This window comes from Aquarana catesbeiana, linkage group LG04, assembly GCF_042186555.1.
Source record: "Aquarana catesbeiana isolate 2022-GZ linkage group LG04, ASM4218655v1, whole genome shotgun sequence".
Lineage (NCBI taxonomy): Eukaryota > Metazoa > Chordata > Amphibia > Anura > Ranidae > Aquarana > Aquarana catesbeiana.
In genome coordinates, this window is record NC_133327.1 from 309,603,912 (window position 1) to 309,631,436 (window position 27,525).

At 39.9% G+C, this 27,525-nt stretch overlaps 1 protein-coding gene across 1 annotated transcript in view; it reads left to right on the forward strand.

Annotated features, from left to right (window-relative positions):
* KCNQ5 (potassium voltage-gated channel subfamily Q member 5) overlaps window positions 1–27,525 on the forward strand; it is a 746,121-nt gene that overhangs the window by 521,113 nt on the left and 197,483 nt on the right. The window contains exon 2 of the mRNA XM_073626797.1: window positions 24,497–24,587. Coding sequence (XP_073482898.1) covers window positions 24,497–24,587 — 91 coding nt within the window. The remainder of the gene's footprint in view (window positions 1–24,496; window positions 24,588–27,525) is intronic.

The following is a 27,525-nucleotide window of genomic DNA, read 5'->3' on the forward strand; positions in this document are numbered from 1 at the left end:
TGAATCAGACCGAGACAGAAGTATAGTTAAATCATGCTTGTTTATTAATAATAATAATAATAATAAGGTAAACAGAGTAAGCGTAGTCAAAACAAGCCAGAGTTCAGTAACCGGATTGGGTAGACAGCCAAGCCAATGTCAGAGAGCCAGAGGTAAACGTAGTAGTACAGCAAGCAGGATCAGGAGCCAGAAGGGACATCAGCCGAGCAAGTCTTCAACAGGAACGCAGGAGAAAGTCTCTGTGATGTTGACAAAGGCGAAGGCAGAGATCCATTGCGCTGGACGGCTTTAAGTAGGCAGGACTGACGAGCAGAATCAACAACAGCTGGGTAACTGTGGAGAGAGATAGGAGCTGGCAGTTAGCCGACAGCTGAGCGGCCAGCTCAGAGAAGGAAGGGCTGAGGCCAGCCCTGACACCTTCCCATCTATTGGTATAGTTAAGAAGGTCTTCTATATGTTTTTAAAGAACTGTAATCAATCCTTTAGCTTGAATCATGCTATAAAAATCAGATTCAAATAGAATTAAGGAAGAATCAGGGTTTTACAAGAATGGAGAGATATAAGTTGCCTCAGTTCCTCCCTAGGTGCCCCTTTACTGTTTTTGGCCTTATATAAAGTGGTAAAGGGCAGAGCTTTTGCCATTTTTTATTGGTGCTTATCACTCTACTGTGGAAAATTATAATCACTTCCTATCTCAAAAACAATGTTGTCACTGTAACAGAATGTAAAGAGAAATCTCCCCAAGAGGGCTACATACACAAGAGCACACACATTAAAACATTTTAAGTCCTGTCCCCTTAGGGTTGTTTGAAAACGACATAACGTAAGCTGCAGTTCTGCTTCACCGACCCATTGTAACGCCTAAAAAACACATAAATAAGAGGGCATACAAAACAGTTGATACTTATGTCCCGTACACACGATCGGACATTCCGACAACAAAATCCATGGATTTTTTCCTTTGGATGTTGGCTCAAACTTGTCTTGCATACCCGCGGTCACACAAATCTTGTCGGAAATTTCGAACGTCAAGAACGCGGTGACGCACAACATGTACGACGAGCTGAGAAAAAAGAAGTTCAATAGCCAGGGTGGCTCTTCTGCTTGATTCTGAGCATGCGTGGAACTTTGTGCGTCAATTGTGTACACACGATCGGAATTTACAACAACAGATTTTGTTGTTGGAAAATTTGAGATCCAGATCTCAAATTTTGTGTGACGGAAAATCCAATGGAAAATGTCCGATGGAGCCTACACACGGTCGGAATTTCCGACAACAGGCTCCTATCGAACATTTTTCGTCTGAAAATCTGACCGTGTGTACGGGGCATTAGTCTGCTAATAATGTCATTAATTTCTAGGCCTGTTCAATAAAAGAATGGGCAAAGTGGAATAACCTATAACAAGCAATCAGAATTTGTATGGCTGAACTTGATTGAACATAGTTTATTATTGATCTGAATTATGCAATTTGGAATTTGGTTTCTAAAGATTAGTGCACTTTGCACAGTTTGGGCTCTTTGCACTTCCAAACAGTAAACTCGGGTAGTCTTACAAACTCACTGGTACCCACCACCCTCATCTTACGGGAGAATTGAAGGACCTGCAGCTTTAACAATGCACTATATTATTCTATTAATACACAGGTGAAGTCTCATTCATATCATGGTGGCTTTTATATTACTCATTGGCACACTGTGTTCCACTGCTTTATATTTTATGATGGTGCACTTTACTTTGAAAATACAGAATGCGCTGAATATACAGCCCATTTCTTGTGAGGATATGTTTTCTTTGTTAATGTCTTCTTCCTGCATTAAAATACCCCTGCTAGCACTGTCAACCTAGCAATAAAGAGAGATTTCAATTTAGTCGCCATCACTAAAAAGAGATGTAAAGCCCCATCTCCGGTGTATAAATACCAATCTGTTTCAATTATATTATATCTGTGCAAGAGAACAGAAAAATAAATAAATAAATAAACCAGAAAGTGGTGCAACGTTTTCAGAGCAATAATGATAACTAATTTAGCATTGTAAATGTGTAGAGGATCCATAATTCATGATGTGTTTTCCAGGAGTAAGAGCTGTAGCCTTAATTGTATCCATCTTTTAAAACAACATGATGCTAAGACACAGATTGGGATCCTATGCAAAAATCAAATTACAGGTAGGGATGGGCGAACGGCGTAAGTTCAGGCAGTTGGAATTTGGTGTGACCGTGTGTATGCAAGACAGCTTGAGCGGAATTCCGTCGGAACTCCGTCGGAAAAACCTTCAGAGTTTATTCCAACGGCAAAACCGGTCATGTGTATAGGGCATAACTGTGTGTGCTTTGAATATAATTTCAGGTTGTTTTTTTTTTTACTGTGTATACGTTGAATATATTTACAGGTTTTTTTTGCATTTATTGTGTGTAGAAAATGGTGGCTATTAATAAGAAGTCCCCAGTCTTTTTAAACAAAGGGTCAGTTCACTGTGACATGGTAGGGGGTTCGGACTGTGCTTATTGGGATTTAAACCATACCCCTACATCAATGGCCAATGGGAGTAAACAATGCCCCCATATTGGTGGGTCAGTGGGAGAAAAATATGAAGTTACATCAGTGGGAGTTAAAGAATACCCCTCCATCAGTGGTCACAATGCCCCTATATACAATAAGTGGTGGTCATTGGGAGTAAAATATGCCTTTACATCAATGGGCGTTAAAAAAATGCCCCATGATTAGTGGTCAGTGGGGAGTAGAAAATGTCCCTGTGTTAATGGTCAGTGGTAAAGTGATTACAAAAAAAGCCCTTATGTCAGTGGTAAATAGTTGTAAAAATTGCCCTTGTGGGAATGGAAAGTGGAAGTAAACCATGCCTTAGCATCAGTGGTTAGAAAAAAGAAGAAGAAAAAAGAAGTGGTTAGAAGAAAAAAAATGTTCCTGTATTGGTTGTCAGTAGAAATAAAACATGCTCCTACATCAGGCGGAATAATAAATGCCAGTGGTCAGAATGGTGCACCTGAGTCAGTGGTCAGAATGGTGCTTCTATGTACAGTAAGTGGGAGGAATCGTGCCCCTGTGTTAGTGGTCATTGGGAGGAATGATGCTGCTATGTAAGTGGGAAATGGTGGACAATCATTGGTGTTCAGAGGTCACTTACTTATCTGTAAGTTCCTCATAGTAACATAACATCTGAGACTATACAGGATTCATCAGGAAGGAGATCGCTCTGCCTGTTAGCTTTCCGGGTGCTGGAATACTTTGCACCTGCTATCACTCTCCCTCCTTCCAACTGCAAGGAGTAAAACCAATGGGACATAATCAGGGGCTTTTATCAAAATGACATATAGGAAATAGAGTGTTTATTTGTTGGCAAGTGGGAGGAAGCATATAAATGGAAATGTTTTCATAATTCTATTAATGTTTGATTTAGGATTGCAAGGCTGCCCAATATAGTTTATATTAATTCTTTTGATGAATACATTATATTAACATTTTCAGTAGTTCCAAAAACTGTAAAATTCCACTTCTAGGGTATGAGAATAAAATGTATAGTGAGTGTACTCTGGGGCCAATAGGTGATGTTTGACAAGATTTGAAATCCCTGGCTCTCTTAATTGCATGTGCCGGATGGCTAGAGGCGGACGCGTAGGTGGTACTGGGGGGCTTGCTCCTTTTCTTCTTTACTGCTCCTCTTTCAGCTCTTTCCTGTTTCCTCTCTTTCTTTCTATGTGAATTCTTGATTTTGTTGGAGAGACTTTTACAGACAGTCTTTGTGCTCATAATAATATACTGTTGCTGTGTACCAAGTACCAACTTCGAACACTAATATTAGAATTTTTCTTCTTTTCCAGTGTTTCTATGAAGTTGATAGGGCGCCAGGCTTTTTAATGTAATTTGGTCAGATTTGTCTCTTTCTTGCCTTCTTTATATGCTTGTTTCCCATTCAATTTGTTTTAGGGGGGAGGCAAGGTATTACAAGACATTGTTTGGTACAGTAGTTTGATTTGCTACACTACATACGACTTGTTCTGTACAATTGGATTATTGAGCACACTTTAGGGTACTCAACCCCTTTATTTTGCCTATTTGATTACTTTTAGTCTACATATGTCATGAAGCACTATTGTTGTATTTTTCTACCTTTTTGAAAATGTATTAAAGATGATTCAGAAGAGAATAAAATGTGACCTTAATACAGCTATTAATTCCCCGCAACCAGAGGGAATTAATAGCTGTATAAAGAAATTATAAAAGTATTATCTTAAAGTAAACCTGTTATGGAAGAAATACGATGGCTGCTATTGTTACCTTCTTTCTGAAAATTCTAGTTACATGGCTTTTATGTATTAGAAGAGCATTGGGAGTTGACCCCGCTCAAGCATAAATATGTCCACTGTCACTAGCAAAAAATGATTTTGGCTGCCTGACCAAATATTACACAAGGTTATGGCAAGTATTTATCTGGGGCAGGGGTGGGTTTTATTTATTAGGTTTGGGGGGCTTGTCAGTTGGATATACTTTATCGTAATTTCAGTTGCCCTTTCTAGAGACATTCTAGAGACATTATTCATCCCTTTAAAAAAGAGTGGCTTGGAAAAATATCCAATGATTTTCTATAATCATCACCTCCATCTAGTGGCCATGATGCAGTATTTTCCTGATTTACTCTATTCTGTAAAAATGAATGACATTTGACCTGGAGAAATAGCCTAGTAACATTCAATTTGGCATCTGTTTGAACAGAATGAATGTACATGCAGTTTCAAAGGATGAATAGCTCTGCAGAGTTTTTATAAGTACATTCCTTATATCAGTCATTTGGATCCTCAAGTTGCCATGCATGCTGTAAGAGAGAGAGAGAGGTCGTAGGTTTTATTTACTAACTGCAAATAGGCTGTTTACTTTGCAATTGAATTTTCCCTTTGATTAGTCAATGTAGTTAAAATTCACTTTGCTCGAGTGAGGGAAAAAAAGTAAGTAGTTTTGCTTGAATGTGGTTGGATAATAGAATTCAACAGAGCATCACTAACCTAAGGAAAAATTCCCTTGCAAAGTAATAGCCTATTGGCCTTTAGTAAATACCGTAATTCCCCTTGAGTCTTTATCATTGTAGAGGAGATGCACTGAATCCTTTAAAGCAGGCAATATAATTCTAGGTGTGTGGTTTAGGTGATAACCTCATTAACACATAGCGGCTCAAGCTTCTTCAGGAGGTCAGAAAAGATTGATAATGTGTTGTATTTACAGATCTAATCACCAAATATTTTTTTAAATCTAAGATTTTATTAAACTGCTAAATGTTTCAGTAAGGCCGGCCATACACAGCCATACATGATATTCGAACCATTAATGGGCAGGCTGGATGTACCAAGTTGATCGATTGATCAGCTTGAGTACAACCAGCCTGCCAGATTCTCTTGCGATTATCACAAGCAGCTCCTATAGCGGCTAGAGATAATCTCTGTCTTCTCCCAGCGGGGATTGCCTCCGCGTCTGCCCCTGTCCCCCCTTGCCGGGAGAAGACAAGGGCATGGCAAAAGGGATTCCCGCATCAACATTGGTTGCGTTGGGGGAATCGAGTGGATTTCTTTAGTGCAACCTGTGGTTGCAGGGAAGAAATTTGCGCCATGTATGGCCAGCCTAAGAAAAAAAAAACTGATACTACTGGTAGCTTTTTTAGTAACACATCACATCTTGTTGTCTATGTTACAATATTAAAACGATCCGCAGTGTTAAGCAAACTTTATTTAAAAGGTAAAGATCCAGAGACAAAGACTGTATCCTGTTCTCTTCATTTCCATATGGCAGAGTTAAGGGTAATCGGGTCAAGTACAGAAGTGCAGCCCGTAGTTAATGGATCTCTGCTATTTAAATTAGACTGCTGCAGGTCTTTTAACTCATATATGTTTAATTTTAAATATACTATATATTTCTAGAGATGGAACCGTGTTAAATTTTTGATAGCTCTTATAGCCTTGGAGGCACTTCTTAAAACTAGGTGAGTTGTTTTTTTTTTTTTATAGGTATCAGATGAGATTTTTACCTTTAAAGACTACAGGGGCACAAACAAAAGGTAATATAAAAAGCATATATAGCAAAGAAAGGAAATTGCTGCTGATCTATACAAAATGTAATACACGTTTACAGCTGAGCTGATAGATAAACGAAAGTATTAACAATGTTTGCGGCTCTGACTTTATGGATCCTTCGGGCATAACAGATGCATTTGTATCTATCAGCAACACTGCAGTTACTTAAACATTATCTAGGTGAGTCTACAAGGAATGATTTTAAATAAAGACAGTATATTATGTTACATAAATTATTAAGTGAGCAGCACTGTAAAAATCTTTTATACTGTCTATATTTACACACTCCCCGGCAATACGGCCAGACTGAAGACATCACATTTCTCAGTTACACCTAAGTAGTATGTCCATGTCTTTTCCAGGCCAGCCACCCACCCAGGATTCGACAGTGAATAAGAAGCAGCAAACTGATGAACTCATCTCTTGTTTCTCCTACTATTAGCATATCCTTGTGAGCACTGAAGCTGGCTACTTGTACTGCTTCTCCCTCTCCCAGTCTTAGCTGGGCTGTATAGGAGATAGCAAGAGGCTGATATTAAATCAAATTTAGGTACTTACACTAGTTGCTATTAAAAATATGCATAAAAGGGTTAAACAAGAGAAATGTAAAATTAAACTAACACGCTCCTCATCCCCTGGTCCCGACTGTACTTACCTCTGGGGTTGCCAAGCTGTCAGCACCCCCAAAACCGCTCCAGTGGTGCAGGGATGCGAAATCCCCGCTCTTCTCCCTCTTCTCCATTAATGCTTCTCGGACAGACCAGATGGATTTTGATTGGTCAGAGCTATCCATGTAACAGCGATAAACAATCAGAATTGATCTGGTCTGTGCTGGAAGCGCTGATGGAGAAGAGATTTGAAATCCCTACTCTTCTTCCTCTTGTCCATAAGCCCTTCTGGGACAGGCCAGATGAATTCTGATTGGTCAGCGCTTTCCATGTCAGAATCAATCTGGTCCATGCTGTAAGTGATGATGGAGAACAGCAGGGAATTCAAATACCCTGACCTTTGGATCAGCTGCGGGGGAATGATAGCTCTGCAACCCCAGAGGTAAGTACAGCGGGGGGCCAGGGGGGTGGGGAGTGTTTTGGTGTGAGTTCACCTTTATTTTTTTCTGTAAAGGTGAACTAAAGCCCCATACACACTATCAGATTTTCTTCTGATTTTTTCCTTAAGATTTACCAAAACCATATAATATGAGGTCAAATCTTAGGAGTTTCAATTTGTATGCAATCAGGCAGGCCCTTGCACTACATGGTTTTGGTAAATCTGAAGACAAAATTCAGCAGAAAATTTGATAGTGTGTATGGGGCTTTACTCTTTAATGATTTTTTTAAATAAAGAAAGACCTGAATGAATAGATGCTTTTATCTGCCTGTTCAGGTTTAAATGTTTATTTGTGAAATACAGATGTTATTTAGGGAATAAAACGATAAATGGGTTCAAAAATAACTTTTCCCCAAGCCATTATGATTTACCCTCAAGGTTTTTTTTTAAAAAATAGCACATTAAAAAGTAGATCCCTCGCACTTGTGTGGTCAATATTGCATCCTACGATGTCAATATTTCCAGTACTGCCAATATTGACATATCCTATGATGCCAACATTGCGTCATAAGATCTGCTAAAGTCAGAATCTGTCTAGTACAGACTATGCCATAAAATTATAAAGAAGTCATACTGTTTACACAGAGAAAGCACAGAGAAAGCACACACAATGGTGGTTGGAAGCTTTTTCAGTTTATTCTACTCTTGTATAGCTAAGAAAAAAGAGTAGATAACGTGTCAGTTGCCTTAAACAATACAGTTCTATGCCTAACTAGGTCATAGCTGGCTATGCACCTAGAAATAAATCTGTGGATGTTACATGTTACACCCCGAATATGTTACAAAAGATTAACTTATTCTTTAAAAATGACCCACACAACACAGAAGTCAATATTCTAAGTGTGCCCGTTTTAGTAGCAGGATTTAGGGGATGCAAAGGGGTAGAGTTTTTTTTTTTTTTTAATAACTGTTCAAAATATACAGCTATCTTTTAAGTCCCGGTTCACACTTGTGGTGTGAGATCGCATGTGATTCGCACTGCAGTGCAAATCACATGCAATGTTCGTGCAATGCGATTTCAGCCATACAGATAGTATGGCTGAATTTGCACCGCTTTTGGACCAAACTCGCACAGGACCCTTTTTTTGGTGCGCACCAGAATCAGATCACATGGGTGTGAACACCCATGCAATCCGATTCATGTCCGAACTGTCAGTTTGCAATGTGATATGCGAGAAGAAATGGGAGTGTCATTAACAATGTATTGACACTCCCAGCACATATGGCAGTGTGAACTGCCGCGTGAGTCGGGTGCGATGTGGGAACCTGCAGTGGATTCACAAGGTTCCCGCATTGCACAAGTGTGAACCGAGCCTAAAACCCATCTCCAGGCATAAATGACCCTTCCCTCCCACTCCACTCTTTACTCTCACAATTTACCCTCCCATTCCACGCTTACCAATTCTGATGCATTTTCCATAAAGGTAAGTTCACCTTTACAGGTGAACTTACACAGGACCCCTTCCCCACCCCCCCATCCTGCTGACCTGGAGCTTGGCAATATCCTGCTATGAGCCCTGTTATAGCTGCGTCGCTGGTCTGGGGCTTAGAAATCCCCTCAGCTTAATCTTCAAGTGACACGGCTATACCAGGGCTCATAGTTGGATATCGCCGAGCTCCAGGTCAGCAGGACTGGGGGCGGGGGGGACTTGGGGTAAGGAGGGGGTCCTGTGTAATTTCACCTTACAGATTTTTCTGTAAAGGTGAACTTACACTTTAAATGTTAAACTGTTGTGGAACAAATGAAAAAAGTGTCCCTCGCGCTACTAGGAGTAACTAGAAGGATTAGCTATCTAAAAAATAGTGATAAATCTAAATGATTGCTGCAAAACCTAATAGTGTTCACAATAACACAAAACAAATAGTATAGATATAAAGTGATTTCGCGCAATGTTAGAAAATCACATAAGAATATGAAATGTAGTCAAAAAAAGTAACATGTGCAATAATAATAAAGTGTGAATAATATCACGGTGCAAATATTGGATAAAGTGGCAGTAAGCAAAGTGTCAGTGCAAATCAAAAATTAAGAATAAATTCATTAAGGCATCTTCAACAGAAGATGGAGGTGGTGGTTAGTTTAAGTTTAAGAGAGATTCTGTGGAATTCTAAATGGATGAGACTATTTACCAGCTTTAACACTTATACCAAGTTACATATTTGGAATTTCCATCAATGCATTATTACGATTTGGAAGACTTAGACATACACTTTATATAGACCTTTTTTTCATCATGTTCAACACTTGGACTGTTTTGAGCACTTGTTTATTGTTTATTTTATTTACTGTCTCTTCACCCTATGATGGAGATGTCTTAATGAATTTATTCTTAATTTTTGGTTTGCACTGACACTTTGCTTACTGCCACTTTATCCAATATTTGCACTGCGATATTATTCACACTTTATTATTATTGCACATGTTATTTTATATGACTACATTTCATGTTTTTATGTGATTTTCTAACACTGCGCGAGATCACTTTATATCTATACTGTTGTGGAACAGTCATATACTTACATAGATCCAACATCAGGCTCCTTGTATATATATTATTGACAGTACGGGAATTGGTAATACAGTGATGCAAATGTGCTCATACTGGCTAGTCTCGACTGGTCTCCTTTTGCTGACATCACCCTCTTCTGGAGCCTGAGGGGACCCGGCCCTATACAGCTAATAGGAAATATTCACATCATGCAAACTCGCTCATCCATGTCTTTATGGACCTTGCTTTGTGCACTGCTGCACAGTCATGTTGGAACAGGAAGGGGCCCTCCCCAAACTGTTCCCACAAAGTTGGGAGCATGAAATTGTCCAAAATGTCTTGGTGTGCTGACACCTTAAGATTTCCCTTCACTGAAACAAAGGGACCAAGCCCAACCCCCGAAAAAACAACCCCACACAATAATCCTCCCTCCACCAAATGATTTGGACCAGTGCACAAAGCAAGGTCCATAAAGGCAAGCATGAGTGAGCTTGGGGTGAAGGAATTTGACTGGACTGCACAGTCATGACCTTAACCCAATAGAATACCTTTGGGATGAATTAAAGTGGAGACTGCGAGCCAGACCCTCTCGTTCAATATCGGTGCCTGACCTCACAATTGCGCTTCTGGAAGAATGGTCAGACATTCCCATAGACACACTCTAAACCCTGTGGACAGATTCCCAGAAGAGTTGAGGCTGTTAAAACTGCAAAGGGTGGGTAAACTCAATATTGAACCCTACGGGCCAAGACTGGGATGCCATTAAAGTTCATGTGTGTGTAAAGCCTGATCTCAATCCAGCACTGTGCCTGAGAGGTGCTCTATCTCTCCCTCCTCACTGGTCTCAGTAAGAGCAGCAGGAGATATTGGCTTCTGCTACTGTCAATCACAGCCAGTGAGCGGAGAGTGGGGAGCGGGGCTGAGCCACACTGTGTGTGTCAATGGACACACAGAGTGCTGCTTGGAATTGAAAATAAATGCGTGCCAGAAAATGCATACATGGGGAGGAACCTGGAGCACCGGCGGGAGACCCGAGAAGAGGAGGATCGGGGGGGCTGCTTTGTGCAAAACCATTGCACAATGCAGGTAAGTATACCGTGTTTGTTATTTTGAAAGGAAAATACCTTTACAATAACTTTAGGCAAAGAAAGTAAGGTGCCTCTTCTGCCCTGGAGACTCTTAATTCCTATATTACAGAAGAAAAGGTGACGGATACGATTACCGAATAACAAAGCCCCTGGACCTGATGGACTACCATACCTTTATTACAAGACTTTCCTACCACATCTACTCCCCAACATGACGACCCTTTTTAATCTATTTCTCTCTGATACACCTATCCCTAGAGATATGCAAAATTCTTTCCTCACACTAATCCCAAAACCAGGAAAAGATCACACCCTCTCATCCAATTACAGACCGATAGCACTCCTCTATACAGATTTAAAAATGTTCACAAAACTGTTGGCAAATAGACTAAACAACTTCATGCCGTCTCTGGTCTATAAAGATCAGGTGGGATTTATTCCTCTTCGGCAGGCCGGGGATAACACCAGGAGGGTCATCGTTCTGGTGGAGTTTGCAAACAGGAACAAATTAGAGGCAATACTGCTCAGTCTAGATGCCGAAAAAGCCTTTGATAGGTTAAGTTGGCCTTTCCTGTTTGCGACTCTTCATCGTGCTGGTATCGAGGGCCCATTCCTCCGCGCTATCTCCCACCTATATTCATCCCCCTCGGCCCAGGTTCGTACTCAATTCGCCTCCTCCTCTATTTTTCAGATCTCTAACGGGACTCGTCAAAGCTGCCCACTTTCCCCTCTTCTATATGCCCTATGTAATGAACCTTTAGCAGCCCATATCAGAAAGAACCCAAACATACATGGTATCCCAGTCCGTATTAGAGACTTTAAGATTTCCTTATTTGCGGACGATGTCCTTCTCACTCTCACTCAACCCCATACCTCTCTCCCGAATTTACAGGTAGAGCTAGATCGGTATAGCACCCTATCAGGTTATAAAATTATTAGTTCAAAAACGGAAGTCCTCCCCCTCAATTTGTCCCATCAAACGCTATTAGCACTATCGCAAACGTTTAACTACTCATGGCAGTCCTCTTCCCTAAAATACCTCGGGGTCCATATCACACCCACATACGACACTTTATATAAAGCTAACTTTCCCCAACTGTTTACTTCTATTAGAGCCTCCCTGACCAAATGGAAGTCTTTGAAACTATCCCTTTTCGGCTGCCTTTCGACTCTAAAGATGACGGTATTACCTAAACTTTTATATCTTTTTGAGACACTATCTATCCCCATTCCATCCTCACACCTAAAGAGACTCCAGGGCGACCTGATAAACTTTTTCTGGAACTATAAAAGACACCGGATCGCTAGATCGGTTCTATATGCTCCTCGTAATCAAGGCGGCCTGGCATTTCCTAACATAGCTAAGTATTATCTAGCTGCCCAGTTAAGACCTGTAGCCACTTGGTGTACTCTCCATGCCTACAATCGGTGGACACAAATTGAAAAATTATGGTTAGCCCCCGTTCATCCGAATTCCATGCTTTGGAGTTCGGATATAACACCCGGCAGCATACAACTGCTAGGACCAATGGCCCTTCTGCGTACAATATGGCGATGTGCCAAATCGGCATATCCGCTTACCACCACCTCTTCCCCAGTCACCTCATTCTTATTTACACCCAACATTCCCGACAGCTTAACCTCGCAGATGTCTCATTTCTGGATGGATAAAGCCTTATTCCGCTATGGTCAGTTGATTGATCCTAAAACCAGATCACTAAGATCTTTCCGAGAACTACAAGACGCCTTTGACATTCCCAAACAGGCTTTTTTCAGTTACTTACAAATACGACATCACGCACAATCTTTAATACCAAATTTTCGATTCTCTCCCTTAACCGACTTCGAAAAGTTATGTTTAGAGGGCTCGTCCCCTAAGGGCATGATTTCCCATAGCTACCAGCTTCTGATCATAGATTTATCGTCAGATGGACCACGGCACGCCTATATGGATAAGTGGGAGCGGGCCCTGGGCACAGATATACCCTTGACGACTTGGCAGTCCACATGGACTCTGGCCTCCAAGAGCTCCATATGTACGCTCTATAAAGAGAATCAGTATAAGATTCTATTCCATTGGTATCAGACCCCTGACCTGCTCCACTCCATATACCCTTTGGCGGATCCCAGATGTTGGCAATGTTGTAAAGATAGGGGGACGCTATATCATGTCTATTGGACCTGCCCTCTAATCATCCCCTATTGGTGTATGGTGCAATCCTTGCTCCAATCCATCTTTGGTACTGGAGTGCTTCTCGATCCGAAGATCTTTCTTTTGGGCCTCCCACCTGCCACCTTCTCTAAAATATCAAAAAAACTCTTTGCACATGTGCTTACTGCAGTACGGTGTCTGGTGGCCCTAAGGTGGAAACAGAGGGATTCCCCCTCATTGTCCGAGCTACACTCCAGGATCAGAAATTTTAAAAGAATGGAATATTTGACGGCCTCTTTAAATGATACTCTTGATAAACATAACCGAATATGGGAACCTTGGATCCTGTTGGAGACTCCTGTGACCTAATGCTTTACCTCTCTTGATTACCTCTGGTTGGCTTCCCCTCGGGCGGTCCTGGGCTCTGGGGACAGGTGGTTGTCCTCTCTTCTTCTCTCCTCCTATCTATTCTCTTACTTTCTCACCCTTTTTATTATAATTTTCTCCTTTTTTATATGTTTGTGCACCTATGTAACGGGTAGTAATGGATGTAATATCAGAGTTGTATGATGATCCTACATACTCCCTTTGGTTGCTCACTATACATGTTTACATTGAAATGTACCTTCGACCAAATGTTAGTTGATTGCATGCCAGAAATGCCTGTAATACCACAAATTGTATTTCCTGTACCCTGTGCTGAAGATTTCTTTCTTTTCTTGAAAAATTAATAAAAATTGTCAGTTTATAAAAAAAAAAGAGAGTAAGGTGTATCTTAACTGAAAAACAAAAATGCAACATTTTACAGCTTAACAGTCCTTAGATGTGGTGGCTCTATTACTTTTCTTTCTTTAAGCTGCCAGTGATACTGCCAATAAAAAAATCCTTTCCTAGTGTGACAGTGTACTACTGTACAGTATATCCATGGAGAAGTAAGGTTGTCACCCTAGGATAGGCAGTATGTTAGGACTACAGAACACCCGCCTTTTCTTCATCTCTGTAACATAGGGGTGAAGGTGTTCGGTAGTTCATAGAGGTAATCTGCGATCTGGAAGATATTATTTTGTTAAAATTGCAGAGTGTACAGGAAAGCACTGAATTTCTTGCAGAATTAACAGCAAATTTTAAACTTTTTTTTTTTTTTTTTTTAAACAAAGCATTTTACTGGTATATTTATTAGACCAAAAGGGAGCAAATAAGATAAATTAATTGTTTTGTTCTACATTCACTTTAAACGCAGAGATCCTTATAGTCTATAAATCTACAATTCTGTACGTTTTATACAAAAATATAGAAGATCAAACATTTTAAAATGTGAAAATCAGATAAAAAAAATATTTTAAAACCCAGCTCTGGTCACTTAAAAACCGCCTTACATCAACTGCCTCCACCCCCACCCCACATGCTATAAGGGTTAAATGCTTGTTAGGCCTAGTTGCAAAAGAGGCCCTATTATGTATGTGTCTCCATGCTCCAAATGGCTCCAATGCGGTTCTCCTCGAAGCTCAGGTCTGTGGGCAGAGATATGGTGCAGAGCTATTAACCCTATACTGTACAGTGTGGAGGCTGAAGTGCAACCAGGGCAGGGAGCAGCTTGCAGAGGAGGCTATGGTTGACCTGTCGCATGGATCAAGGTTGCCTGCTGGAGCGAGGAAAAAGGTAAGTAATACAAACACTTTTGCAACCCCCTAGACTTAACAAACACTTAACCAGTGGCGGCCGCTCCATTGGGGGCACAGGGGTGCCGCCTCCCAAAATCCATGCGCCCGGCCCCTAATCTACATGCAGAGCATGGGACGCATGGATTTCAGTGGGGTTTTTTGGGGTTTTTTTGAAGCACGTGATAAGAGCCCGAGGATCTAATTGGCTTCAAAAAGGGTAGGCTCGGGGGGCGCAGAGCACTGCGCCCTGAGCTTATCCAGTTGTGTGACAATAGTGAATTAAAATTTGCTATTGTCTTCCTGGTTCTCCTTCGGGCCAATCAGGAAGTGGGTCTTAAAATCCGATTGGCTGAGAGGAGAAGTGACCGTATTGGCCAGGAGCAGAAGCAGGGGGAAAGGCGCCGAGGAGGAGACGCAGGGGGAAGCCGCCAAAGCTGCCCGTGACCTGGATGGGTTAAGTGCGGGGCTGGTGGGCAGATGGGCAAACGACGGGGGGTTTGTTCGCCGATCGTACCAAGCGATGGGGGGGTGGGGGGGTTTGACCGACTGAACAGGATGGGGGGGTTGGGTGGTTTGTTTGCTGCCCCCCCCAAAAAAAGCACCAGCCACCACTGCATTCAACCCTTGCCGTGTGGAGGGCCCTGTTGCAAGGGTTCATTTCTTGTTGTGCCCAGCGTCGGAGTTGAACTTTAAGGTACACACCGCAATAAAAACTCAAAATAAATATTCACTGAAAATACACTATACTTTACCCACTCCCAAGTTTTCTCCCAGTTAAACAAACTATTGCCCCTTTCCACCAAAATTTAGCCACCTAGAAGTTATGCAACCCTTACTATTTCCAAAAAAACGAGACCAGGACCATGCCACCCATGAGGTCTTTTAAGTCAGTTTACCATAGACTCCATTCTCAGTGCAGTTCAGTAAGCCTCATCAGTGTCACAAAGCCTACTAAAAGTGCAATATTACTGAGCTCAGCACAGCTGGTCAATGCATGTGCCAGTGTGACAGGTGCAGGAAGGAATCTCTGCTCAGTGACACTGAAGCTGCACAGGTTCACTAAGCTAAGTGTGTATGTGTGTGTGCACAGGCATCGCAACTGCCCAAGGCGGCACTCTTTGCTGTGGGAGTTGCAGCACAACCTGAACTGAATAGCATACATTTTTTTTGTATTTCAGTAGTTTTTATTGAGTTTTTATAAAGAAGGTTACATACAGATAATAATGTGATACATTCTGTACAGTACATCTTTTGTCAAAAAAGCACACATAGTATTCCATGCCAAATAAGGTAACATAAACTTGAACTGTGGAAGTAACATCAATACTTATCTTACAGTTGAAGTACTGCCACCTATCCTTTTCACCCTATCTGGGAACAAACTGTGTCCAGGTCAGAGTGGGAGCACAGTCAACTATGATCAGTGTCATATCGATATTTAAAAGTGTGTAATAGGGGGGTGGTGCTGCGCTAGACCAATATAAGATAAATAATAAAAAGATTAAACAATCCGGACAATCCCAGCAGAATAAGGGGCGTCCCACTAATGTAAATGATATGGAAAGAAAATGTATGACATCATATCTATACAGTGCAAAAAGATGAAAGATAAATGCTGCACTAAACAAATTAAAATAATAATATGTTGCTACAGGTAGTGGTACAAACTGCAAACAGGTAAATGGAACTCTCACGTTACAGGTGAGTCAGTCCTAGAACTAGCTGCAAATCATTAAGTACGAGGTCGTGGTATAACGTAATGAATACATAAGAATAGTAAAGTGCACGGTGCAAAATATAAAGCTAAAAACATTTAAAAATGTGCAAAGTAAATGTGCAACAATGCAAACTGTGAAATACAATCACATGTGCAAACTCTATAATACATGGACATACATGTGCAAATGTGCAAAAGATAGATGAATGAACAATACACTGCGGCGTGTGCCGTGCACACAGCACATAAACTGCAATATAAACATGCCAGCAAAAACAATCATATATATATATATATATGATTGTTTTTGCTGGCATGTTTATATTGCAGTTTATGTGCTGTGTGCACGGCACACGCCGCAGTGTATTGTTCATTCATCTATCTTTTATATACATATATATATATATATATATATATCACAAAAAAAAGTTCAAATCATTCCTTGATGTGCAAAAATTGCAAAATAATAGTGGCTAATTCCAATGTGCAGGTATCACAGTGGGGTGCTCGGGTGAGAAAGGGGGGGTTGGTGACTTCTTCTTCTTCTTCGTGCAAAGAATCACACACTAGTAAGCAGTGGCCCCTTACCTTATGGTAATGAGGTAACAGCATAAATTGGGTAATGGTGATGGCTGCCTCTTCTTATCGTCCTGGATCGGAGTGTGTTCTCCAGGGACTCTAGTCCCTCAGTAAGTATCGGGGGAGTAAAACAAGGGAAGGAAATACCAGATAGTGTAATATTGTTTTGGGTCTCAAAATTTTATTTCGAACAGCAAGTGGGTACTCACATCAAAAGCAGGATAAAAACACATATATCTCCAATGAGCGGCCAGCTCATAAGCCGATGTCAGTAGCAAGTGCCTGTCCCGTCCCTATGCGTGACGTCACGCATTACGTGACTTCATCAGGGCAAGTCCCCTGATGAAGTCATGTGTTGTGTGACGTCACGCGTAGGGACGGGACAGGCACTCGCTATTAATTAATTAATAACATTTTGAGACCCAAAACAATATTACACTATCTGGTATTTCCTTCGCATGTTTTACTCCCCCGATACTTATTGAGGGACTAGGGACCCTGGAGAACACACTCCGATCCAGGACCATAAGAAGGGGCAGCCATCACCATTATCCAATTAATGCTGTTACCTCATTACCGTAAGGTAAGGGGCCACTGCTTACTAGGGTGTGAGTCTTTGCACGAAGAAGTCACCAACCCCCCCTTTCTCACCCGAGCACCCCACTGTGATACCTGCACATTGGAATTAGCCACTATTTTTTTGCAATTTTTGCACATCAAGGAATGATTTGAACTTTTTTTTGTGATATATATATATATATATATATATATATATATATATGATTGTTTTTGCTGGCACGTTTATATTGCGGTTTATGTGCTGTGTGCACGGCACATGCCGCGGTGTATTGTTCATTCATCTATCTTTTGCACATTTGCACATGTATGTCCATGTATTATAGAGTTTGCACATGTGATTGTATTTCACAGTTTGCATTGTTGCACATTTACTTTGCACATTTTTAATTGTTTTTAGCTTTATATTTTGCACCGTGCACTTTACTATTCTTATGTATTCATTACGTTATACCAGGACCTCGTAATTAATGATTTGCAGCTAGTTCTAGGACTGACTCACCTGAAACGGGAGAGTTCCATTTACCTGTTTGCAGTTTGTACCACTACCTGTAGCAACATATTATTATTTTAATTTGTTTAGTGCAGCATTTATCTTTCATCTTTTTGCACTGTATAGATATGATGTCATACATTTTCTTTCCATATCATTTACATTAGTGGGACGCCCCTTATTCTGCTGGGATTGTCCAGATTTTTTTATCTTTTTATTATTTATCTTATACTGGTCTAGCGCAGCACCACCCCCCTATTACACACTTTTGAATATTTGGGTTGAGTTATACCCTTTGCGGTGCAGGCAGCTTTTCCATTTTGTTCTGTTCTCCTTACATGATAGCGCAGGAATAATTACTTTGCACTTTCAATATCGATATTTAGTTTCAATAATTTTTATTGAAGTTTTATAGGCGGTTGGAAGGTTAGAAGAAATAGTATCATAGCCTACAGCTATATTACAATACAAAAAACTTTTCGAGAAGAATACAAACATCATTTGACCTAAACGACCAGAAACTCAAATTGTCCCAAAACTAGAATATAAAACAGGTCAAATATGAAAGCAATTAGATCATCTCGAAGAGCCTGTAACCGCCCCCTAATAGCCACTATAGAGAGTTCGGGACCTTCTCATCTCCTTCCCCCCGAAGGGGGAGAGGGAAGGAAAGATATCATGATGACCCCACCGTGAGGTCAGTATCGTCTGTCCAAAAGAAATTGAACATTCTGGAAAAACTATTGTACCATATATCATAACCCTTCTGTTATATGATGCATTCTTTGCATCACCATTTGACATGTTTTATATATATATATATATATATATATATATATATATATATATATATATATATATATATATATATATATATATATATATCATGACATTTGCATCTGACTGTGCAATTTAAAATGCATCTTTGCAACTATATCCAAATTTCTTCTGTTAAACTTTATTAAAAAAAAAAAAATCAAATACACATTTTAATTTTTAAAAGTGTAGCTGTTGAAATCTGCCGTTTTACATTTTTGTATACGTATAAGACATTTTGTGGTAGCTTAAAAGAAGAAATCATGATATTGCGCAAGAGGTGGTTAAGAGAGCATGTCATTCTAAATGAGAGTTTCTAACGTAAATTTACTAGGCTTCTTCTATGGAAGAAATCTTGTCTTCTATACAGCACTTGTCAAACACATCTAACAAATGGTAATAACCTTTGCCATATCTCATTTTCCTACATAAACAGCTCAAGCTAAAACTATAAATGGTGGAAAGTTTAAGCCGCATGGCTTGCATTATCAAAACTGTTAAACAATTATTTTCCATCGCGTCTGGATAGCGCTATCTGTTTTGTGAGAAATGTTGGAAAGATTACTTTTTAAGGGAGATCTTACACCAGCAAGTCATTAAGACATGGTGTGCTAGGTGATGTTTTAGCTTGTAAATGTTTCCACAATTGCTTGTCAACCGTTTTGGAAACTGTACTATTTCATGTATACATTGCTGATGGTCGTAATAAGTAAACCAAATGTTAGTTCTGGGGACAGGGAAACCGCTTTAAAAAAAGGGCAAGCTGAAATATATAGTACTTGATGGCTCAATAAATAGAATATGTTTATTTAGAACAGGCTTTCTTAAGTGTAATTAGAATTCGGCATGTGCATATTGCATCAACAATTTCATAACTCCCCCTTGTAAACCTGTAGATTTGTAGGGAATATTTCTGACATTGTGCTGATATCAAATCCGACCTCTCTATCATTTGTACATGTAGTCTGAATATAAAGGACTTTATAGTGAAAGTAATACCTGGCACTGCTTTTTAATCTATAAACTCCATAATGCTGTTACTAAGAGCTTCCCTTTTGTAAGTTGTGAATATAGCAATTACAGTCTTTAAAGGCTATGGACAATTTTCCCACAGTTGATATACCCAGGCAGCGCACACTATTACTAGGTGCTGATTTTGACATGTGTAGCATGTGAAGTAAGAACTGATTTGGACACTTATTTAGGTCACTATTAAAGTCATTGGATCAGCCAGGTAAATGCCATTTTCATTAAAGAGAAGCAATGGCAACTAACATATTTCTATCAGCACAGGTTTCTTTAAAATACTTTTCATCTATTTGTTTTATTTATTGTTGCCTTTAAATGAAATTTGTGATAAAGTAATCAGAGGTACAGCTTGGCTGCCACAGCAAATCTGGCCTGCCAAACGCCATCATAACAGTAATCTCACTAGAGACTTTTTAAAATGACTGGATCTAATTCAGTATATATACTACTAATGTAGTAATTGTGTACTCTACCATTATTTAATGCAATTGCCGTCCTTATGCATCATCATGTTAAGGGATGTTCCTTTCCATGTATTGACCCCAAAGCAGGCTCCTGGTTTGCTCCAAATGATTCCTTTAATGTCCACATAGAGCACAAAGATACTGTCTACACACTGGGTGTTTCCATGAATTAATATGTATACTACAGTATATGTATTTTTCTTCAGACTCACATGGTTTTCTGTAACTTCCTACAAAACATGATTTGAAGGCATGTTATATAATCTACCTGTTTTGGAGGTCTGTTGTTATTTCACCAACAAGGCCAATATGGCATTCTTATTTATTTACCCTATCACCTATTCCAAGTTACAAGTGTTGACATTGCTCTAAGACATAGCACAGGCCAAGTATTTTTACCCAATGCTTGTTAAATAAGGCTACCATATCAACATGCTGTACAATACACAAAGAACCTTATCTAACACATTATACACAGAATACGGTATTGTATGTAGGACAATGGGCATTAGAAAAGCTTATCATTCCTGTTTGATTTTCAAGTGTATCAAAGTGAGGTGAGCATCATCTGTTTCTGTTATAGAGAAAAAAACAATAAATAACATGAAAATGAAGCAAAATGGTCCATTTCAAATGAAATTTAATTATGAGCATTTCAGACTAAATCAGCAACCCATAAATATTACAAGAGGTGATTTTAGGTTAAATGGTATTATTTTCTAAATAGGTTTAACAGCCAACACATGCAGATACCAGATGTGAACATCTTAGAGTTTTTTTTTAAACACATTGAATCTTAGAATAGTCCACATACAGTGCCTTGCAAAAGTATTCAGCCCCCTTGGTTTTTACCTATTTTGTTACATTACAGCCTTTAGTTCAATGTTTTTTTAATCTGAATTATATGTGATGGATCAGAACACACTAGTCTAGGTTGGTGAAGTAAAATTAGAAAAATATATACCTAAAACTATTTTTCAGAAATAAAAAACTAATAATTGGCATGTGCATATGTATTCACCCCCTTTATTATGAAGCCCATAAAAAGCTCTGGTGCAACCAATTACCTTCAGAAGTCACATAATTAGTGAAATGATGTCCACCTGTGTGCAATCTAAGTGTCACATGATCTGTCATTACATATACACCCCTTTTTGAAAGGCCTCAGAGGCTGCAACACCTAAGCAAGAGGCACCACTAACCAAACACTGCCATGAAGACCAAGGAACTCTCCAAACAAGTTAGGGACAATGTTGTTGAGAAGTACAAGTCAGGGTTAGGTTATAAAAAAATATCCAAATCTTTGATGATCCGTAGGAGCACCATCAAATCATCATACCCAAATGGAAAGAACATGGCACAACAGCAAACCTGCCAAGAGAGGGCAGCACACCAAAACTCACAGACTGGGCAATGAGGGCATTAATCAGAGAGGCAGCACAGAGACCTAATGTAACCCTGGAGGAGCTGCAGAGTTCCACAGCAGAGACTGGAGTATCTGTACATAGGACGACAATAAGCCGTATGCTGTATAGAGTTGGGCTTTATGGCAGAGTGGTCAGAAGAAAGTCTTTACTTTCAGCAAAAAACAAAATGGCACATTTTGAGTTTGCGAAAAGGCATGTGGAAGACTCCCAAAATGTATGGAGGAAGGTGCTTTGGTCTGATGAGACTAAAATTCAACTTTTTGGTCATCAAAGAAAACACTATGTCAGGCGTAAACCCAACACATCACATCACCCAAAGAACACCATCCCCACAGTGAAACATGGTGGTGGCAGCATCATGCTGTGGGAATGTTTTTCAGCAGTCGGGACTGGGAAACTGGTCAGAGTTGAGGAAAAGATGGATGGTGCTAAATACAGGGATATTATTGAGCAAAACTTGTACCAATCTGTGTGTGATTTGAGGCTAGAATGGAGGTTCACCTTCCAGCAGGACAATGTCCCCAAACACTGCTAAAGCAACACTTGAGTGGTTTAAGGGGAAAGATGTAAATGTGTTGGAATGGCCTAGTCAAAGCCCAGACCTCAATCCAATAGAAAATCTGTGGTCAAACTCAAAGATTGCTGTTTACAAGCTCAAACTATCCAACTTGAAAGAGCTGGACCAGATTTGCAAGGAGGAATGGGCAAAAATCCCAGTGGTAAGATGTCGCAAGCTCATAGAGACTTATCCAAAGCGACTTGGAGCTTTGATAGCCGCAAAATGTGGCTCTACAAAGTATTGACTTTAGGGGGGTGAATAGTTATGCACATTGACTTTTTCTGTTAATTTGTCCTATTTGTTGTTTGCTGCACAGTAATAAAAAAGAAAAATCTTCAAAGTTGTGGGCATGTTCTGTAAATTAAATGATGCAAATCCTCAAACAATCCATGTTAATTCCAGGTTGTGAGGCAACAAAACACGAAAAATGCCAAGGGGTGGGGGATACTTTTGCAAGGCACTGTAAGTGCAGTACAGCTATGTAAATAGCTGTTTGCATAAAGTTCATCTTCATGTATACATCAGGGCTGTCTTAATTGCATCATGGGCCCCTGGGCAAAGTAATGCAATGGCCAGCCTGCCCCAGTTTATGCACCTACTCTCAAGAATTAAAGTATAAATAGTTGATATGATTAAACATATTTATTAATACTTTCAATAAAATAAATTTTAAACAATATAAAAAGCATTTCATAAATCAAAGACTAATTAACACAAATAGCACAGTACAGGGGTGGAGGCAGAAGGGCGTAGTACAGGGAGGTCAGGAGGGCACAATACTGGGATCAGGAGGGCACAGTACAGGTTCCAGGATGCTGCTCTGGACACGGCCATCCTGGGACAGCTTAGTAAAAAGCGTGACTGGCCCGGCAAATCCGGGGCAAGCATGATGTAATGCAAGACTATCATGGGGCCCCCATGTACTTGGGGCCCCTGGGCAGTGGCCAGGGGTACCCATGCATTAAGATATGGTGTACATACTAGCATTTACCTATAAATGTCAGCTCTGTTTCACTTCTTTTAAAACACAGTGGGGTTGATTTACTAAAACTGGAGGGTGTAAAATATGGTGCATGGTAGCCAGTTAGCTTCTAACTTCAGCTTGTTAAATAAAAGTTTGATAAAAAAAACAAAAAACTAGAAGCTGATTGGTTTCTATGCAGAGCTGCACCAGATTTTGCACTCACCAGTTTTAGTAAATCAACCCCAGTATCATTAAAAACCTAAAATTACAGTAGTGGTAACACATGTTTATTCAGAGGCCAGAGAAATTAATCAGATTCCAGATACTAGGTTTCTACTGTAGATTAGGAAACACGGTGGACTGTTGCCATGGACAGTTTTTGTGTTTTCCTTAAATTTAAGAAAAGCAACATGAATTGATGCCAATATTTTTGGGAATCAGAAGATTGGGCACATTGGATACTTTTAACAAATCACAATATTCCAGTTCTAATGACACGAAGAGTGCCCATTCCGCAGGGACTCTCCTAATATATATATCCCAGGTGCAACTATTATTTTATTTTGGAAATCAAGTGAATATGAGTACACATAACAGAAGACTCAGAAAATCATAATTTACCTGAAGGAGTTTGCTCATTTACAGATTTTCACAGATTGATTTGCTTATCTGCTTATCTCTATACCTAAGGTAAAAGTTTTCTGTCACCTACTCCCCACAAATATCAACCATCCATCTACACAACATTAACCAATCAGTTCAATAGCAGAAGGTATTTTTTCCACAAGAATATCCGTTGCCATTGCCTGTGCGTTACAAAAATAACCTTGAGACCTAATGTTTTTTTTTCTTTCTTTGTTTTTTTAACAACATAGTGCATAGAGTAAGGGTGTGTTGTACCCATAGCAGACAAACAAGTTTTTTTGTGGCGACAGAACAGTTTATAACGATTGAAAGATTGATTTCTGAAAATAACTGCAGTGTTCTTTGCCTTGTTAAATAGAGGTCTCTGTGGTCAATGGAATAATCTATTGTTAATATATACAGATCTGTATTACTTTACAAAAACACATTTTTCAGTTGAATTGGTACATTGTACTCAATATCTCAATACTGTATCTCATCCATGGTCACTGAATTTAGTCAACGGAAACATACAGTTAGACAGTTAGTTTACACATTTGCATTCCTTTAGTTGCCTGCAATATATATATATAAATATATATATATATATATAAAATCTACCAGAGCAATATAGAAATCTAAATAATGGTTTTATTTTCTTTTTCTTTTTCAGTTTTCTTCTTGTCTTCAGCTGCTTAATTTTATCAGTGTTTTCCACCATCCCTGAACATCAAGAACAAGCTTCATATTGCCTCTTTGTCCTGGTAAGTGATAATACAAAAATAACCATCATAAGTGAATAATTTGACATATCTCAAAGTTAACTGATGATATAGAAAACATGACTATAAACCCAAATAAACAATAGTTCAAGTCTGCTGATTTAATATATTTTGAAAATGTTTGAGACAATTACACAAACAAAGTAAAGCTGGCCATAGATGGGTAGAATTTTGAATGAATTTTTTTAGGGGAAAAAACTTTCTAAGAAAGTTCATTCATTTTTCGAATCATTAGTGTATTTCGGTAAAGTCTATTCATTCTAAAATCAAATGTTAAAAACAAAACCCTTCAAACAACATTCAAATACTCTGAGAATGTTCTGAGAATTTTCTTATGAATTTTCCCCAAGACTTTTCCTAAGAATTTTTGTTCAAAATTCCATTTCATCTATGGCCAGCTCTAGCCCATAGCAGATAATAAACCTGATGTTAGTTACTATCGATGTGACCTAAATTGATTTCTAAAATACGTACAAAATTAGGGTCTCTTGATTCTAAAATATAAGTCATACATTGACACTAGACATTTGCAATTTTTGGTTATTTGAAGATTTGGATGTATCCGAATCTTCGAATGAAATAGTGATGAATTTCCTTGAAATTCGTTTAATTTTGTTGTGTTTATTCATTTTCTAACAAATTCCAAGTTTTTGGACTGATCCAAATTCGGATTGGTCGAAAAATGATCGACCGATTCTAATTCTGTGTGAAGAATAGCTGGTTGTTAAGGAGCAGGCTGGGAAGCCAGTCGCCACGTCCTTAACAACCGATGACAAGTCAGCTGTCAGTGGGTGATGTCAGCGTGTGACCCCGCGCCCTTGTGACATCACAGACCGGGGCATGCTGGGTCAATAAGGTCACAAGGGGGTGGGGTCACCCACTGACATCATCGGGTGACTCCGCTCCTTAGCTATTTAAGAAATGTCAGACAGAGCAGCAGGCAATCGGCGGGAGCGTTCGAGGAGGCCTGTCGGGTTTTTTTGTGTGGTCACCGCCGGCGGCTATAGTCACTATATTCTGACGGTAGGGAAACCTCCCACTGTCAGAATACAATAGTGGGAGGGATTCCGCCATCGACACTAATTGTTTTGATGCAGGAAGCAAGCAATTTCCTTTCCTTCAACCCAAAAATTGCATAATCTATGTCTTGCTTAAAGGATAAGTTCACCTCGGGAGCATGTTACACGTTCTACCTGTTTTAAAGGTGAAACATGTAACATGTTCCTGATCCTGCAACTGTTCCCCAATTGCCGCACTCCCCATGACAGCAGGCTGGGGAATACTGTTTGAAAAAAGTGTGGCCGTGCAGGGCTCTGCGTCAGTTTTGTATATACAGTGGCTCATTGTCAACTCTTACTACTACTTAAGTGAGGTTTCAAAGCAGTGTGATTTGCACTGCCAATTTCATTGCAGCTTACGACTTCATTTAACAGAAGTCTATGCAAGTCGCAATGGAATTGGCAAAAAGTGCAGGAATCTTTTTCATGAGTCGCGGTGATATGTGCGTTTCCATTGCTGGTAATGAAGTGCAACTTGTCATGTGATTTGGAACTGTCAAATCACATAACAAGTTGCACTGTTGTGTACAGGGGCTTAGCGTCTGACAATGGACCACAAATTGTTTAATCTGAGTTTTCTCTGAGAGAGAAATATTGTGCATAGGAAATCCTCAGTTGATTACTCCAAGCAAATGAAGAAATTTAACAGAAGCCCTAAAGTGTGTACATGTGTATGTGTACATGTGTCTGTGTGTGTGTACATGTGTCTGTACATAAGTGTGTACATGTGTCTGTGCGCACATGTTTGTATGTGTGTGTGTGTTGGTATTTACATGCTTTATGTGTGTGTTTTAGTGTGTGTGTGTATGTGTCTGTATGTTTTAGAGTGTGTGTGTGTGTGTGTGTGTGTGTGTGTGTGTGTGTGTATACACATGTTTGTATGTGTGTGTTTTAATGTGTATGCGTGTGTGTGTTTGTTTTTATATGTGTTTGTATGTATGTTACTTTTCCTGTACTATCAGAACTGCTTTTGTTAGGGCTTGTTTGTAATAGCAGCATGGACTGCTGCTCCTCTGAAAAGCAATTTGTGTTCAGAATGCTTTTCTAGGCCATTTGAGAGGCAGTAAAGAGGCAATATTTTGCCTCCTCGCCACTTATCTTAGCCACGTAAATGCAGTATCACCACACCACAACCACGTGCAATGCACACAGTTGCGGGGTGGTTGCATAGCCCCAGCTAAAGGGGGATCAGTTGGGGGTGGTAAAAACAGCTCAACCACATGGTTTTACTACCCCAAAACCTCACATGTGAACAAAAATTGGTTCACATCTGTGTGGCTGCGTGCTACATGTATGGCAGCCCATTAGTTTCAGTGAGCTGCCCTACCCGCAGAAATGCAGAGAAAGAAGTCCCTGACACTTTTTTTAAAAATGTGCCAGGCCAAAATCCCGCATTTGCCGATGTGTGGGGTACCATTAGGAATGAATGGCACCCCTAAAGAGCAGAACATTTGTCTGCGTGTCAGGAATGAATGTGATCTTTTGACAGGTTTTGGACAGGGGTACCTTGAGACTAAAAATACTTTTGAAGGGCGCCCCGGCTGGAAAAAGGTTGGTATATATTGATCAGAATTGTGGTGCAGAAAAAGTACACTTTCAGCCTGGAACTCTAGTTAGAGTTAAGAAACCTGGTTTTCTGAAACAGGGGAAATCCAACATTTCCAGTCCCAGGCGGACCGGACTCCGTCGGACAATTCGATCGTGTGTGGGCTCCAGCAGACTTTTTTTCCCAAAAGTTCGACGGATCTAGAAATAAACATGTTTCAAATCTTTCTGACGGACTTGAGTCCGGTCGAAAAATCCGCTCGTCTGTATGCTAGACCGACGGACTAAAACCCATGCTAGGGCAGCTACTGGCTACT